This window comes from Colletotrichum godetiae (genome assembly GCF_030913485.1).
Source record: "Colletotrichum godetiae strain CBS 193.32 chromosome Unknown BDP55scaffold_158, whole genome shotgun sequence".
Lineage (NCBI taxonomy): Eukaryota > Fungi > Ascomycota > Sordariomycetes > Glomerellales > Glomerellaceae > Colletotrichum > Colletotrichum godetiae.
Window position 1 is genome coordinate 1 of NW_026851406.1, and position 12,628 is coordinate 12,628.

The 12,628-nt window shown below is 52.7% G+C and overlaps 6 protein-coding genes across 6 annotated transcripts; 3 read left to right on the plus strand and 3 right to left on the minus strand.

Moving 5' to 3' along the window:
- Positions 1-186: 186 nt before the first annotated feature.
- Positions 187-1,046, plus strand: BDP55DRAFT_699483 (uncharacterized protein; the record flags this gene model as incomplete). Its single annotated transcript, XM_060577891.1, has 4 exons — positions 187-309; positions 345-575; positions 635-842; positions 886-1,046. The coding sequence occupies 4 exons, from the start codon at positions 187-189 to the stop codon at positions 1,044-1,046; spliced, it is 723 nt and encodes a 240-aa protein (XP_060421301.1).
- Positions 1,047-2,859: 1,813 nt separating this feature from the next.
- BDP55DRAFT_688719 (uncharacterized protein) lies at positions 2,860-3,438 on the plus strand. Its single transcript, XM_060576668.1, has one exon. It carries the CDS (start codon positions 2,955-2,957, stop codon positions 3,201-3,203), a length of 249 nt encoding a protein of 82 aa, XP_060421302.1. The 5' UTR covers positions 2,860-2,954; the 3' UTR covers positions 3,204-3,438.
- Positions 3,439-4,894: 1,456 nt separating this feature from the next.
- BDP55DRAFT_688724 (uncharacterized protein) lies at positions 4,895-6,022 on the plus strand. The gene is made up of 2 exons (XM_060576669.1): positions 4,895-5,615; positions 5,669-6,022. The coding sequence occupies exons 1-2, from the start codon at positions 5,224-5,226 to the stop codon at positions 5,715-5,717; spliced, it is 441 nt and encodes a 146-aa protein (XP_060421303.1). The 5' UTR covers positions 4,895-5,223; the 3' UTR covers positions 5,718-6,022.
- Positions 6,023-6,376: 354 nt separating this feature from the next.
- BDP55DRAFT_688725 (uncharacterized protein) lies at positions 6,377-6,816 on the minus strand. Its single transcript, XM_060576670.1, has one exon. It carries the CDS (start codon positions 6,695-6,697, stop codon positions 6,422-6,424), a length of 276 nt encoding a protein of 91 aa, XP_060421304.1. The 5' UTR covers positions 6,698-6,816; the 3' UTR covers positions 6,377-6,421.
- Positions 6,817-6,859: 43 nt separating this feature from the next.
- On the minus strand, positions 6,860-9,197 carry BDP55DRAFT_97510 (FAD binding domain-containing protein). The gene is made up of 6 exons (XM_060581344.1): positions 8,748-9,197; positions 8,430-8,694; positions 8,221-8,384; positions 7,958-8,129; positions 7,576-7,888; positions 6,860-7,521 (listed from the first exon to the last, which is right to left on the minus strand). Exons 1-6 carry the CDS (start codon positions 8,832-8,834, stop codon positions 7,023-7,025), a joined length of 1,500 nt encoding a protein of 499 aa, XP_060421305.1. The 5' UTR covers positions 8,835-9,197; the 3' UTR covers positions 6,860-7,022.
- On the minus strand, positions 9,019-10,418 carry BDP55DRAFT_688730 (uncharacterized protein; the record flags this gene model as incomplete). The annotated part of the gene is made up of 5 exons (XM_060576671.1): positions 9,019-9,596; positions 9,623-9,753; positions 9,803-9,898; positions 9,949-10,292; positions 10,347-10,418. Coding segments are annotated over 5 exons (771 nt in total), but the record flags the coding sequence as incomplete, so codon positions are not given.
- Positions 10,419-12,628: the final 2,210 nt, after the last annotated feature.

The window sequence follows — 12,628 nt, forward strand, 5'->3', positions numbered from 1 at the left end:
CACGGTACCCGTGGAATTTTACATGCACGGGTACCCCGTGAGCCTATTGGGAGCCATCCTAGCATGGCTGCTGACTAAAGCGGCCAATACCGAGTAGGATAAATATCAGCTATCGAGTTACCCAACCTCCTGCCAATCGCTGCCTTCCTTGTCCTTTCACACCGTTGTCCTCACACGAAGTCAATCATGCAACGCGTCTCGAACCCATACCGACAGATCACAAGACGCTTTATATCACTTGGAGCGGTTTCGTGGGTCTATCAAATAGACGACGAGATTGCGCTCAATTCCCGCGGCAAAAAAAGCTACGTGAGTTCGTTCACGAAAACAGTATCTACGACAAGTTCGAGAGCCATCATAGCCCATGCCCACACATTATACAAAGCTTTTATCGCATGGAAGTGGCCAATTTCCTTCAATTTCTTCCCCATGGTTCCCTTCACGATCGACTTCAAAGTAACCAGACAAGGGATGGAGACAGGGTCATTTCGGTCGACCGATTTGAAGACAGGCGATTGAGCGAGCGCTGGGCCGCGGAGCTTTGTGCTGCCAATGCCTGGCTAGAGGCTTTGGGAGTAGTCCATGGAGACCTGCGGCCAGCGAACATGCTGCTTGATCAGCAGAATCCTTGAAGTTGGCAGACTTTGATAGTGTTGCCAGCATTGGACAGAAGTCCTTGGAAGTGCATCACCATGGGCACGGCTTCGACCGGAATCGAAACGGGAGGATACGGGCTGTATGGCCCAGAGATGAGCAATTCGCTATTGGTCTATGGTTTATTACATGGTGCGAGGTTCGAGCCGTACGGGGCCCTGAACAAAATATTGGGCGGCTGGCGTCGTGTTGATCTTTGGAAGAATCAACAATACCCCGATATCCGAGAAGACGATCCGTTGGAAAGGCTGGCTTTGAATTGCTGGAGAGGCTCGTTCGTGTCCATACACTGCTTAAAGGAGGCCGTGATGGACGTACCGGGATCTCAGGATATGGCAGAAGCGGCTAATTGGACGGCAGAATACGGCTTGGAGATGAGACAGAAATTGTGAAGCGTTGTTGGGTCAAGTAGCGCAGTCAAGAGCGTGATGGACAGCACGGCTGTTGATATATTTCTCTATTCTGGACAACTTCGTGTCCTTTATCCACCCGCATCCCAGGAGTGTACTCTTCTGCCCAGGCTTCGCTGAGTACAAATACCGTCGGTCCGCAATCTCGTCTGGCGTATGTACTTTGTCTGTGCACGCAAACGCGACTAGCTGTTCAATTTCGCTATATCGCCAGCTGAAGCATTGTTCCTCACATCAAGGGCAGGAGACCCTGACTGGACATCAGTTCCACAATCTTTACCGCCATCGCCGACGAAACCACCATGCCTCCGTCCGAGGCGAGTAGGGAATCAGCGCGTCGCTGCTTCTCGGCCACGCGACCTTGGTTGGGAGCCTATAGATAGCGCCGGATGTGGCGCATCCTCTTCCTCACAGCAAGATGTGGACACGCTGAGGCCTTGTTGATTACCAAGACAGTGACTACGTTTCGCGAAACGTCCGGCCAGGCGACTACCGCTCTGGAAGCCGTGGGGGTAATAGCGTGCACTTTCAAGCGAGGTAACAGGCAGTGGCGAGGGAGGGCCTGAACGGTGACATTTTACTCTTATCCCGGCCGCTATTCGCCTCTCCCCCCACCCACTCCTGGGGCTCGTAGACTGCAGTCTGCCCCAGACTCTTAGTGTTCAACTCTTTATGATATCGTGTTCCAACAGTCTATAGCATTCATGCAGAGCCAATGACAAGTAGAGTTGAAAGCACGTTGTTCTGAATACAAGCATCATCAGACGCCCAGAGAGACGCCGCGACTTCCCAACCCTAGTCCCAACAGACCTTGACATGCGTCTTTATGGAACCGGGGAGAGGCCATGTCCCATTTGACAAGGTTTATCACGTAGCCGGGTAAACTCTTTGTCATATTCCCAGTAGCTGCCTTCGCAAGAGCTCAAGATATATGACGAAAGGCGATATTCCATCTCTTACTCCTACTACAGACTCCATAAGCAGAATTACATGCCACTGCCCCCGGTCCGTCAGTATGGTTTCAATATCATCCGCGGTGACGGCTGTCAATTGCCACATTCCGCGTTCATGAGCGAGAGCCAGACATACTATCCGGGGAGTACAACATCTTCATTAATATCACTGGCGAGAGAGACACCAGCAGTCCCTCTATTGAGGATATGATCAAGCGCAAGTACAAGAAGCGCATCGAGAACGACAAGTTAGCGCAGGCTAGTCCTGCATACGACTTAACGCACGATAAAGGCACTGCCCATCTCCAAGAGGTCGCCAGGCTGCATAAGATCAAAGAGCAGCAGAGAGCCACCGAGTCCCGCCAGAAGGAGCGCCGCAAGCTCTAAGAGAGACGTTGCATCAAGCGCGAAGTCGCCAAGCGGCAGACCTAGAAGAATAACAAAAAGCGCGACCGCAAGCGAGCCAAGAAGACAGAAGCGGCCAAGGCCAAGGTTGATCTTAAGGCCTCTCAGAAGGCAGCTGCGGAAGCAAAGATAGCCGAGGAAGCGAAATGACCGAAGAGGCAGAGATGAAGGAAGGTAAGGAGGCCAAGGAGGCTGAGGATCAAGATGTCCACGCGGAAGTCGCCAAGGACAAGACAACGTTTGACGATACATACACCAAACGGAGCTGCTGCACTAGAGTCTGAGGAGGACTCCGAGCGCAAGGAAGAGGCCAGAATCGAAGGCGAGCAGGAGTCTAAGGGCCCAAGAAAGAAGCCAGAATTGAAGACAAGAAGGAGTCTAAGAAGAGCCAAAGGATGAAGTCAAGGACGCCGCAGATACACCTGCTCCTACCCCGACTCCCGCACCGACAGCGCGGAAATCATCGGACTCAGATGGCAATTCATCCGACTCGCCCATCGAAGACTGGAGAGAGCTGTTTAGTGACGATGAAATGGTCAGAAAGCCACGCTTCACTCCTGCAGGACCGCTTAAAAATCACGACGAGCACTACGAATCTGAAGAAGAGGGGCTTCCTGATCCTTGGGATGCTATTTGCATCGTGGGAATCCGCGCCTACTCCATGGACGAGAATCTTGAGGTCCAAGTCGTAATGGAAGGCAGCGAGGGTGGTATAGGCAAGAAGGGAGAGGCGGATCTCGACAAGGCGAACGAATCGACGCAGATGAAGGCGAAGATATAGTCAGGTCCGATATCAACCAACCCTGCGGCTGAGAAAACAGAAGCGACCCAATGTATCACTGGTGGAAGAGACCACGATGACAGTGATGCAGTGGATGAAACGAACGGGGGCTCCATGTCGGAGAAGTCCGACAAGAACAGCGTCGACTCTACAGACTACTACAAGCTCCAGCCATCAGTGAAGTGAGGTTCGGAGAAGGCATGTTGACATCAGAAGCGAGGCAATGTAGTCGGACGCAGCTTCTGGTCATGCGAAGCTTGGACTTGGCGGTCGTGACAATGCACATACTTGACCAATACAACCCTCACTTTCATTGCATCGCCTATCTCGTCGTCCAGTGATAGGGGTCCCACGAAGACGTAGGTGACATAGCACTCTGATCGGTGCTGCACTACGCTTGTTTAGCGAACAGGGCCATCGCGCCATTTGAACGTGCGCCTTGCGGCGACGTGCAACATGAATCAAAGTGAGCCAGATAGAATAGCGAGAGTGAGACGGGGGCGAAGGAAAACGTCAAGGACCTTTTGCATCGAGGCAAGTGGCCTCGCCCACCCTTGGCGGTGTGTGGGTGCCCTGATCCGAGCGCAACTGTTGTCGCACTCACTCGCAGAGGCAGGGAAATGCGGCGACGGGGCTAGCTACCCTCCATCAGGCCGACGGCAGCACTAGCCAAGAATCGTCGCCCAACGCCTCGATTGGTAATTGGACCGTAAGCATGTCGGATTCAACATGCCTTTGCAAGCACCCTTGTTTCGTACAGCCACTTGACCTGGCCGCACTCCAAGTCCGTTCTCATGGGTGCCGCCCGCTAGGCCGACCCTACGGCTTCGATCTGGCAACACCTAGATGTATGACCGTGAAGTGATGGGGTCGAGCTTCTGCTCAAGGAAGGTCTGCCCTGGCAGGCGAACTAAGTCGAGATACTACTTGCAGTTACCTTCTGGCACACGGAGTACAGCCTAAAACCAACCACGGCCGCATTTGGCACCGCTATCGGGAGGCTTTTGTTTTGGCGATCAATTAACATCCTTCGGGGGGGGGGGGGGGCCGACTGGAGGTTGCGAGCGGCTCTCTGATGATTAGAATCTCTCTTGCTATTACTTACTCGGATGTTTGTGAATCCGCCAAGTTACACAGCAACATGAGTGAGCGGCCTTCCCATTCGAATCAGCGAGAAAACTGCAGAGGGGCTCGAAAACCCCTCATGTTGATCGGAGTGCAACAAAGTCCCTTCAGTCTAAGCTGCCTATATCGCAGAACTGTGCGAGTCCTATACCTCGCCGGGCTGGCTACGTATCAGATGTGAAGCCAGTAGAGGAAGACGCTGTGTTGCTTGAATGGATGGAGAATGGAAAGCACAAAGAAGTTGCATATCAGGCTTCTGTTCCTTGGCTCAGGGGCGAATACGGCCGCGACCTGGATGTATCGCTGGTTTCGAACATAGCGCACGCCCTCCTTTACGAATGTTCTCATTCCCACTCCGAAGAATTGCTTTTTGGAACATACTGGGATGCTTGTGAATCTAACAAGGGTCGATATGCGTTTTCATTCGGCGATGCAACATTATACGGGAAATGAGGTATCCGGTCGATTTGTTACCTCGAATCAACCCGTTATGGAGCTGTTTTGGAAAGATACAAAGTTCTCCCTCGACTACCCTTTTGCGCCGCTCGCTCCTTCTGCACTTCGCACCAGCAACGATTTCAATCCACCCTCCAAAAATGTCAATTTCAAAGTCCGAGGTCATCCATGGTCAATGCGGTACGGCCAGCCAGAACCATATAGATCGCAGCAAGCATCACCATGATCGCGTAGTAGACTATCTTGTCTCGCAGTCTGAAAGCGGCGACTGCGTTCACTTTCTGAACAGAGACATTCCGCTAAGTCTCCTGAATGACGACATCTATGAAGATGCCTGGCGATATCTTGGAAAGCAATGTGTCAGTACGTTGGCCCAGGGCATTGCTCCTGATGCCATCGTGATTGCGGAGAAAGCAATGCCGCTGCCTGGAGGTTCAAAATGCCACCCGTAGGCTCGAAATATGCGCCTCCTTCTTACTCTCTGCTAACTTGTGGCAGATATACGTGTCAGGGTAGCAACCTGAATAATTCGACGACAAATGGATGCGGATGCTCACAATCAGTGGCGCAGCCTCAAAAAGCCACTTTTGACGAAATCGATCGCGGCTTCCTACGCTTCTCTCGACTAGACTTATCCGATGCTCGAGAGCTCACTGCAGGACCGGCGCTCCTAGTGACTGGCCCTGAGCTGGAGCAAGACAGGGCTTCGTATACACGAAATAATCCGCTGTACTTGGAAACTCGCATGAGATCAGACGGACTTTATGTCTGCCCTTGGAATGGCCGCCCTGACTGCAGTCACCTTGCGACATCATCTTTTGAAGCCTCGCGGTTCGTATATTCTTCCCGATTGGGGCATTCCTGCTAATATGACAGCCTTTCAGTTCATACATCGACGATCACTTGACCGAAGACCAAATACCTAGAGCCTAAGATGACATGCCAAGCGTTGGAAAGCCATGCTGTGCCCGGATTGCCACATATTCGTAAACAAGCTTCTCCTCTTTTGCTCGACCTGTATGTTAGCCAGAAGCGCGATGAATCTTTGATAGCACATGTTCATTTACTCTTCCTCGTCATCGTCGACAGAGTGAATGCAAATAGCTTGCAGCTGATCATCCCGACATTCTCAGTCTCGAACCAAGTGTCATCTTCCAAAATTCATACATCCACTGACACCATACATGGACTGTCGTTATGAACCGCTATTCCAGTGTCAACCGGTATTAGCAAGTCACTGCGTCGCATTTTTCAAGCCCTCCGGTCTTCCTGCTTGTCGTCTTTCCGTAGAACCCTAGCTCAGTTTTCCCGAGAATCCGGCTCTGAGCCCGAAAGTCCGTTGCCGCGAATCCTAGTGTACATTGCAATCCAGTGCCGATCAACCCCAGCTTAGCATTTCCTATCCCTGAATCGGGTCTAGGGGTTTTGTCATGCTTTTTCGCGACCCGTATACTGGCTATCGACAACATCGCATTACCGGCAGATAAATTGGGATATACCAATCCAGCGGTCTGGTCGAACTAGAGGATATTACCCGGGGGGGGGGGGGGGGGGGGGGGGCAATGAATGAGGACAGCTTCTCTCCCACAATGACCTCTTTGAGTCCCAGCGAGTGGATGATACCCTTGCCTATGAATTCAGCTCCGTTTACGACCTTGAGACCCGACTACTTGTTCTCGTTGATCACTACTGGCATGCCTTTCACATATGAGAACATCCCAGCCGCACTTAGTTTCCCTTAATTTCCCAGCAGAATGGCTACTTTTCTCTCTGCCGCAGCTGCATCCGCGATTTCCACTTTTGTTTCGATAGATAGGTGGACAACATCCGACCGGTGGCTGCGGTATACGCCAGAGCTGTATGTAGTGCAAGATTCCATCTGCATTGGTTAAGGGGTGTAACGGCCCGCCCATCCCCGTTTGTTTGACTGCCTTTGTCACGAGCACGGAAGGTCCAAGTCGTAGTTGGGGGTGGCGCTCCCCAGCCACATGGAGGGGTGGCGTTGATCACTAGCCAATGAACAATCATCCCCTCGATTGCGAACCTTCAGGATACATCGGCACCGCTATGAGTCAGGCAGGTATCTATTCTACGCGTCTATTATCTAAAGTAATCACGTTATCCAAATATCAGTGAAAGCCAGGCAGGCAATAGCCTGCATCTTGGAATATCTATACTTTGAAACGTCACGGCCGCTCTTGCTTTCTCCACGCCAGGCCTGTCCACTGTGTGTAGGACTCAAACAGGGATCCGAAAGCCCGTCCTCCGAAGGTTCTGGAAAACTCTGTTGGGATCGTATTCCAACGAAATGTTCCTTATGAAGTGGACTGTTTCCTCGCCATAATGCAGCATTGGCGTCTGATCAAGGCCGCTGTAGTTTAGGAACTCCCAGTCTTCTTGAAGTCCCTCCTTATCAGCATACTTGTTGATGACACGCTCTAGTTCGAGTAAGAGAGGCAAGATCAGCTCCTGGTTCTCCGCGGTATCCACCGTGAGTGCTAGGAGCCACATGAGAGCCGGACCGTCTGCAACTACCCTCCCGAGGCCGAGGATGTTGCCACCTCGTTCGTCGCCATGGGCCACCATCGACTTGGTCACGGGCTGGAATTGAGTGAGAAGCTCAAAGTTGGAGGCTGGAGCTGCGAGCTGCATTCTCTTCGTGTATTCGGTCACGGTACGAAGAATAAAGTCCATAATAGGGGCGCCGTGTGAGGTCATGCCGGTCCTCCAATTGGCGCTGTGTCATGGTCAGCCACGTCGCCCCTTTGGTGGATTTCGATACGAGACGTACTAGAGTCCTAGGGGAGTTGGTCCGGTGAACTCAGGAACCATCTCTGCGACAGATCCGACGCGAGCTGTGCTTGAAACGTTGGCAATGCTGGTAAATTCTCGGAAGGCGGGCGCGGAACTTTTCGCGTCACTGTTTGTTAATACTGCGACGAGGCTCAACCCCTGCTGGCCATACAGCAGAGTCACGATGGCCTGGCTGGCCGGGTCTTCTTCCATGGTGTTGACAAAGTTCACGTAAGCGTTGACCACGTCGCCTGTCTTGCTCAGGTCGTAGGTTGTAATCCCGCCCCATATCTGGGTCGAACGGACGACCTCTGTGGAAAGGTTAGCCATCATTGCGCCTCGTTAGGTACGCTCACGTCACGACATCATTTGCCACTTACCGACATCAACCCGTGTGACGAAGCCAAAGTTTCCCGAGCCCCCCTTGAGAGCTCTCCAGAGACCAGCGTTCTCGTGCGCGTTTGCATTGACAATGGTACCATTGGCGAGAACAACCTCGAAGTTGACAACATTGTCGCAAGCGAATCCTCTCCTGTTACTGTGGAAAGAGTACTGTCGAGAGTCAGTCTTCTTCTGTCGGGAAGAAACCGGTCTTTGCTCGGTCCGCGACGGTCTCGGGAGCAGAGGGACAGAGGACACGTACCCCACCGCCCGTGGTAAAACCCCCAACCCCGACGACAGAAGCTCGTCCTCCAACAGCCGTGACACCGAACGGATCCAGAGCGGAGTATACATCGCCCCAGTTCGAGCCTGGGCGGACGGAAGCGATGCCGGTGGTCGGGTCATATTCGGTCGAGTTCATGTAGCCTATCTCATGTGAGCTTTGATGCCAGATGAAGAGGCGATACTCACCAAAATCGACTGTAATGCCATCCTTGAGCCCGTTCGAGCCGCGGAACGCCGAGTGAGCCCCGCTTCTCATTCCAAAGTGACAGCGTCGAGCAGATATGATCTGGATGGTCCTGGCGACGTCTTCAGCAGTCTGAGGCAACACCATGCAGCGAGGTGGCTCAGCCGCATTGGCGGAGTAGTACGACTCCAAGCGATGTTGAAAATCCTCATTGCACGGAGTCAAAACCTTTCCAGAAAGTACGTCGTCCTTCAGGAGAGCGAGACACTTTCAGCCTAGCGTTAGTATGAGATGATGTGGTGTGTGGATTGCCGACATACACATTTGCTTTCAGAGCGTTCAACGGCGACTGATTCGATGGCGGTAGCCGCTAGGATGAATGCGACCGTAAGATAAAAGATTTGCATAGTTACTCAAGAGATGCGGAAGAAAGAGACCGTGATTGATTGTAGAGGTCAGAAGGGACGGGGAAAGAGTCGGGGTTTTTATACTCACGACTTCGCGAATCCGCCCGTATCCAGTCGTAGGCATCTCGCTGAAGTACCCATGATCGCTCACCGCTTCAATACGCAGGAACGGATGGTCATGTTGACGAAACAAGGTCTGGGACAGCCACTGCAGACGCTGATGCTGGGCAGCCGGACCCTCGCTTCCTGATTGTAATACCACGGTTATAGTGTAGAAGAGCGGGGTATTGTTGACGTTGTCAGGCCATTCGGAGAAGACACTAGCAAAACCGGGCAAGCCGAATGGTTACACATATGCAGCGGCCGGCAGGGCTGGGGGGCTCAGCTTCCGTGTAATCTGCCCCATGCCGACCAACCCGTCCTGATAGGGAGTCTGGCTCCGTCTGGCTGCTTCCATGTTGCTAGGGCAAAGAGGAGAGGACCAATGAGACCTTTTCCAGTGTTTATAGCTGTGATCTGGCCGTGTAGTTGGGTCAAGGGCTGTTTGTAACTGATCAGGGAGACAGAGCCCGCTTCTTATGTTCGATGGCTTGAGCTCAAAAAACTTTTATTGTGCCGTCTTATGCTGTCAAATCTACGAAGATTCGTTCATGTTCTTTCCGAGTTTCGGCTCGCTCCAAGCGCTGTCCGCGCCGCTTGAATGACTTCTCGAGACGTTTCCCAATTCTACATCGGCGTCAGCCGTCGGCTCGCGCAGTCGAACTTGACTCGAACTGTCCAGGCGTAACTGTCTTGTCCCGAGACTCGGTTTGTGAAGCTGGATTGATTCACTATGGAGGAGCTGCGCTTGAGTTTCCTGAAGAATTGGCGCACAGCGGGCACACAAGTGCAGATTAGAAGGAGATTAACTTCGAGGAACCTTTTCGTCCGTTAGTGAGTGTTGCAGATTGTACTTCCGCATAACGTACGAAGTGATATTCGCTGGGGCGGCGTCCCAGGTCAGGTCCTCGCTGCCTTGAATTTGGATGAGAAGATACAGCCGGAGGGTGGAGGTGACAGTGGTTCTGCAATCTACGTCAGTTCTCATTCGAAGCTCTGGTGCATGGCGACGTACAGTAAGCCCAAACCGAATAGTCCTGCGACAAGAAGCTTGACATTGAGTGCCATCTGGAGGTTGAATACGGTGGGAATTGGAAGAATCAGCAACACCACGTCCATGACAATGTTTGAGGCGGCCGTTGCCAGAAAGAGGGCCACAGCATCGAGTGACAGATTCGGAAGGCGCGAGAGGTATAGCAGCAGGGTGATGGCGACCGTGGTCATGATCACAACACCCTGTGTGATCTTGGCGATGGTATTGAACTTTGTACTGGGGAATAGTTGCATATAAAGGCAGAGTATAGACGCCTTCGCACAGCCGATGGACATCATGAAAGCCGGCGCCGCATTGTAACTGAGCTGTGACTGCTTGTCAACCATGGTTGTCTCGTCTGAACAGGCCACGGTACGCACCTCGACGTATATCCGGAATCGATCGTCTGGAATGGATACTCGCGGGAAGCACATTGTACCCATGGATATCGCGACTACGCCAACTTCGTTAGCATTTTCCACCCCCGGGTCTTGGGGTTACTTGCCTATCATCAGAATTTGCATGGCGGACGAAAACACCTGGCGTGCCGAAATGAGTTCTTGGTCTCATGAACGTGAACTCCTATCTCTTACTTACCCAGGAAAATACCACCCACACTGGGTACAGTACGTCAGTCGTGCTCTTTTGCTGTACGTTCTTCGGCTGCGTGATCACTTACTGTCATCTAGCCTGAGACCACTATAACGATACCTGCTGTAAAGCCGCAAAAGAAGAAGGAGAGTGGAAACGCCATAGCCAACACCAAACACAACGTAGTGAAGGTCGACCAGGTTCCCGGTTGCCGCTGGAGCGACGGTGTTCGCAGAGGTAAAGCTGGGCTCAGACATGATGTTCGTGTTGTTGACTCAATGTCAATGGATTCCTCAGATAGTCGACCATTTCCAACGTAGAGAACTCGGGGACCGTCACGTCTTATAAAACCCCGGCAGGAACCGTACTCGGAGGACGGCCGGCCCTACACCCAGTGCGGTGTGATTGAAGTCCTGAGACATCTCCTGACGGGGGGATTAAACTTTACTTTGGTGGCGGCGGCGTTGTTGAAGAATTGACAATACGAGCATTTCCTGTCTCGAGATCCCTACCACGGATCGGCTCCTATAATCTTGCCATGCCCCCAGGTCAATCAGGAACAGACGCGGTTTTTTGTCAAGAAAGGGGCATCTACTTCTGACAGACTTGCATACTACGAAGATCTGATGGTTCCTCTAGACTATACTCTCTTACCATGGCAGCACTGGCTTTAATGCTCGCCGCGCGATGCCGCCGCTGGAAAGCACAAATCCAAATGAGCACCACTCGAGGTGAGAGAAGAAGCCTCCACGCCCTGTACATTAGTCTCTCGGGACAATGGCCTGGCTCATGCCCTATCTACGTCGGAAACTTATGCGTCCCCGAAACCTCTCGGCGCCTCCAAGAGCATCGGCAGTCACCCATCACCTATCGAAACCCGTCTTCCCCATCGCGTCGAGCACCTCCAGTCTAGTGTATAATAAGGTGATGAAGTCGGCTGGGGCAGATGTGATTGGCCCGCGAACGACATCCTGATCCGGTTAGTGGGCGAAAGTGCGCTGACTCGTCTGCCCCCTCTGATCGAGGCCCGGACGTTGCGGCTTGTACCGTCTGGTGTCTCTGGGCGGGAAGGGACTCGGTGGGGCCCTGGGGGTGGCCGCAAGTTCAGCGCAACAAAACGGCGCGGTACCTCTGACTCGAACGACGCCACCGGGTGCTTTTCAGCAGGGGCGTGAGGGGACCGCCCGGTGTCCACAACCCGTTCGAGCAACGACCATCCGTACCCGAGGCACGGACTTTTGGGGTTGGCTAGGGATAGTGCCAGTGGCCCTTGCATAAACCTTGAAAGTAATCAGTCCTCCGGGGTCTCAGACCGGGACCCAGCCCGCAGATAGTAAGCTGCACAGGGCACAATGTCCGACGTGACGATCAGTTACCTTGGCCAACATCACTCAACCAAGACCGTCGACCACTAAGCAGCGACGAGACGGCGCGCCAATGATGACGGATGTCACTTTTCATTCGATCCAGCTCGATAGATAGCATTGCAGGAATTACCCGGCTATTGGTGCGGGGAGTGACCCAGAATGTACCCTTCACACGCAATTTCCAACATACGTCCTTCCCTCTGAGTCTTTGGACCTATCGTTGCCCATCACTAGAGAGGAGCTCACTTTTCATTAAGACGCCAGACTATGCACGAACTGACGCCACCAACATAATTAACCCTTGATTCAATTGATCGCGCAGATCAGAGAGTCTCAATTTGGCACAGATCACATTAAAGCAGGAATGATATCCGCCCCAATCATTGCATCTCGCTAGTTGGTCCCCATATCTGTGCCTTGCCCTCTCGCGGTCCGATCTAGACATCCAGGGCATGCGCCAGCTTCATTACACAACACAGCCAGACAGTCTTCGGGGCTGACAAGCGCAAGCATTTATGCCCTTTGAGTGTATATCGCGTGAGATAACTGCCCATACACGCCGTCGGGGTTCCCGAAGCCATATTGTGTCTGTCACTGCTTTCATTCGACGACGAGGCCATTTCTTTGTCTTCAACATCGTATTGGCCCCGTGAATGGTAGCACTGGTGCTGCTGCTCCGTTGAAAAGGCTTTTGGAGTTGTATG

Excerpts from the sequence above, each read along its gene's own strand:
- BDP55DRAFT_688719 (XM_060576668.1), top strand. The coding sequence starts at position 2,955 with ATGGTCAGAAAGCCACGCTTCACTCCTGCAGGACCGCTTAAAAATCAC.
- BDP55DRAFT_688724 (XM_060576669.1), top strand. The coding sequence starts at position 5,224 with ATGCCACCCGTAGGCTCGAAATATGCGCCTCCTTCTTACTCTCTGCTA. Across the intron at positions 5,616-5,668 it reads TCATCTTTTGAAGCCTCGCG|TTCATACATCGACGATCACT; the intron begins GTTCGTATATTC and ends ACAGCCTTTCAG.
- BDP55DRAFT_688725 (XM_060576670.1), bottom strand. The coding sequence starts at position 6,697 with ATGGGCGGGCCGTTACACCCCTTAACCAATGCAGATGGAATCTTGCAC.
- BDP55DRAFT_97510 (XM_060581344.1), bottom strand. The coding sequence starts at position 8,834 with ATGCAAATCTTTTATCTTACGGTCGCATTCATCCTAGCGGCTACCGCC. Across the intron at positions 8,695-8,747 it reads AACGCTCTGAAAGCAAATGT|TGTCTCGCTCTCCTGAAGGA; the intron begins GTATGTCGGCAA and ends CTAGGCTGAAAG. Across the intron at positions 8,130-8,220 it reads GTTTTACCACGGGCGGTGGG|TACTCTTTCCACAGTAACAG; the intron begins GTACGTGTCCTC and ends GACTCTCGACAG.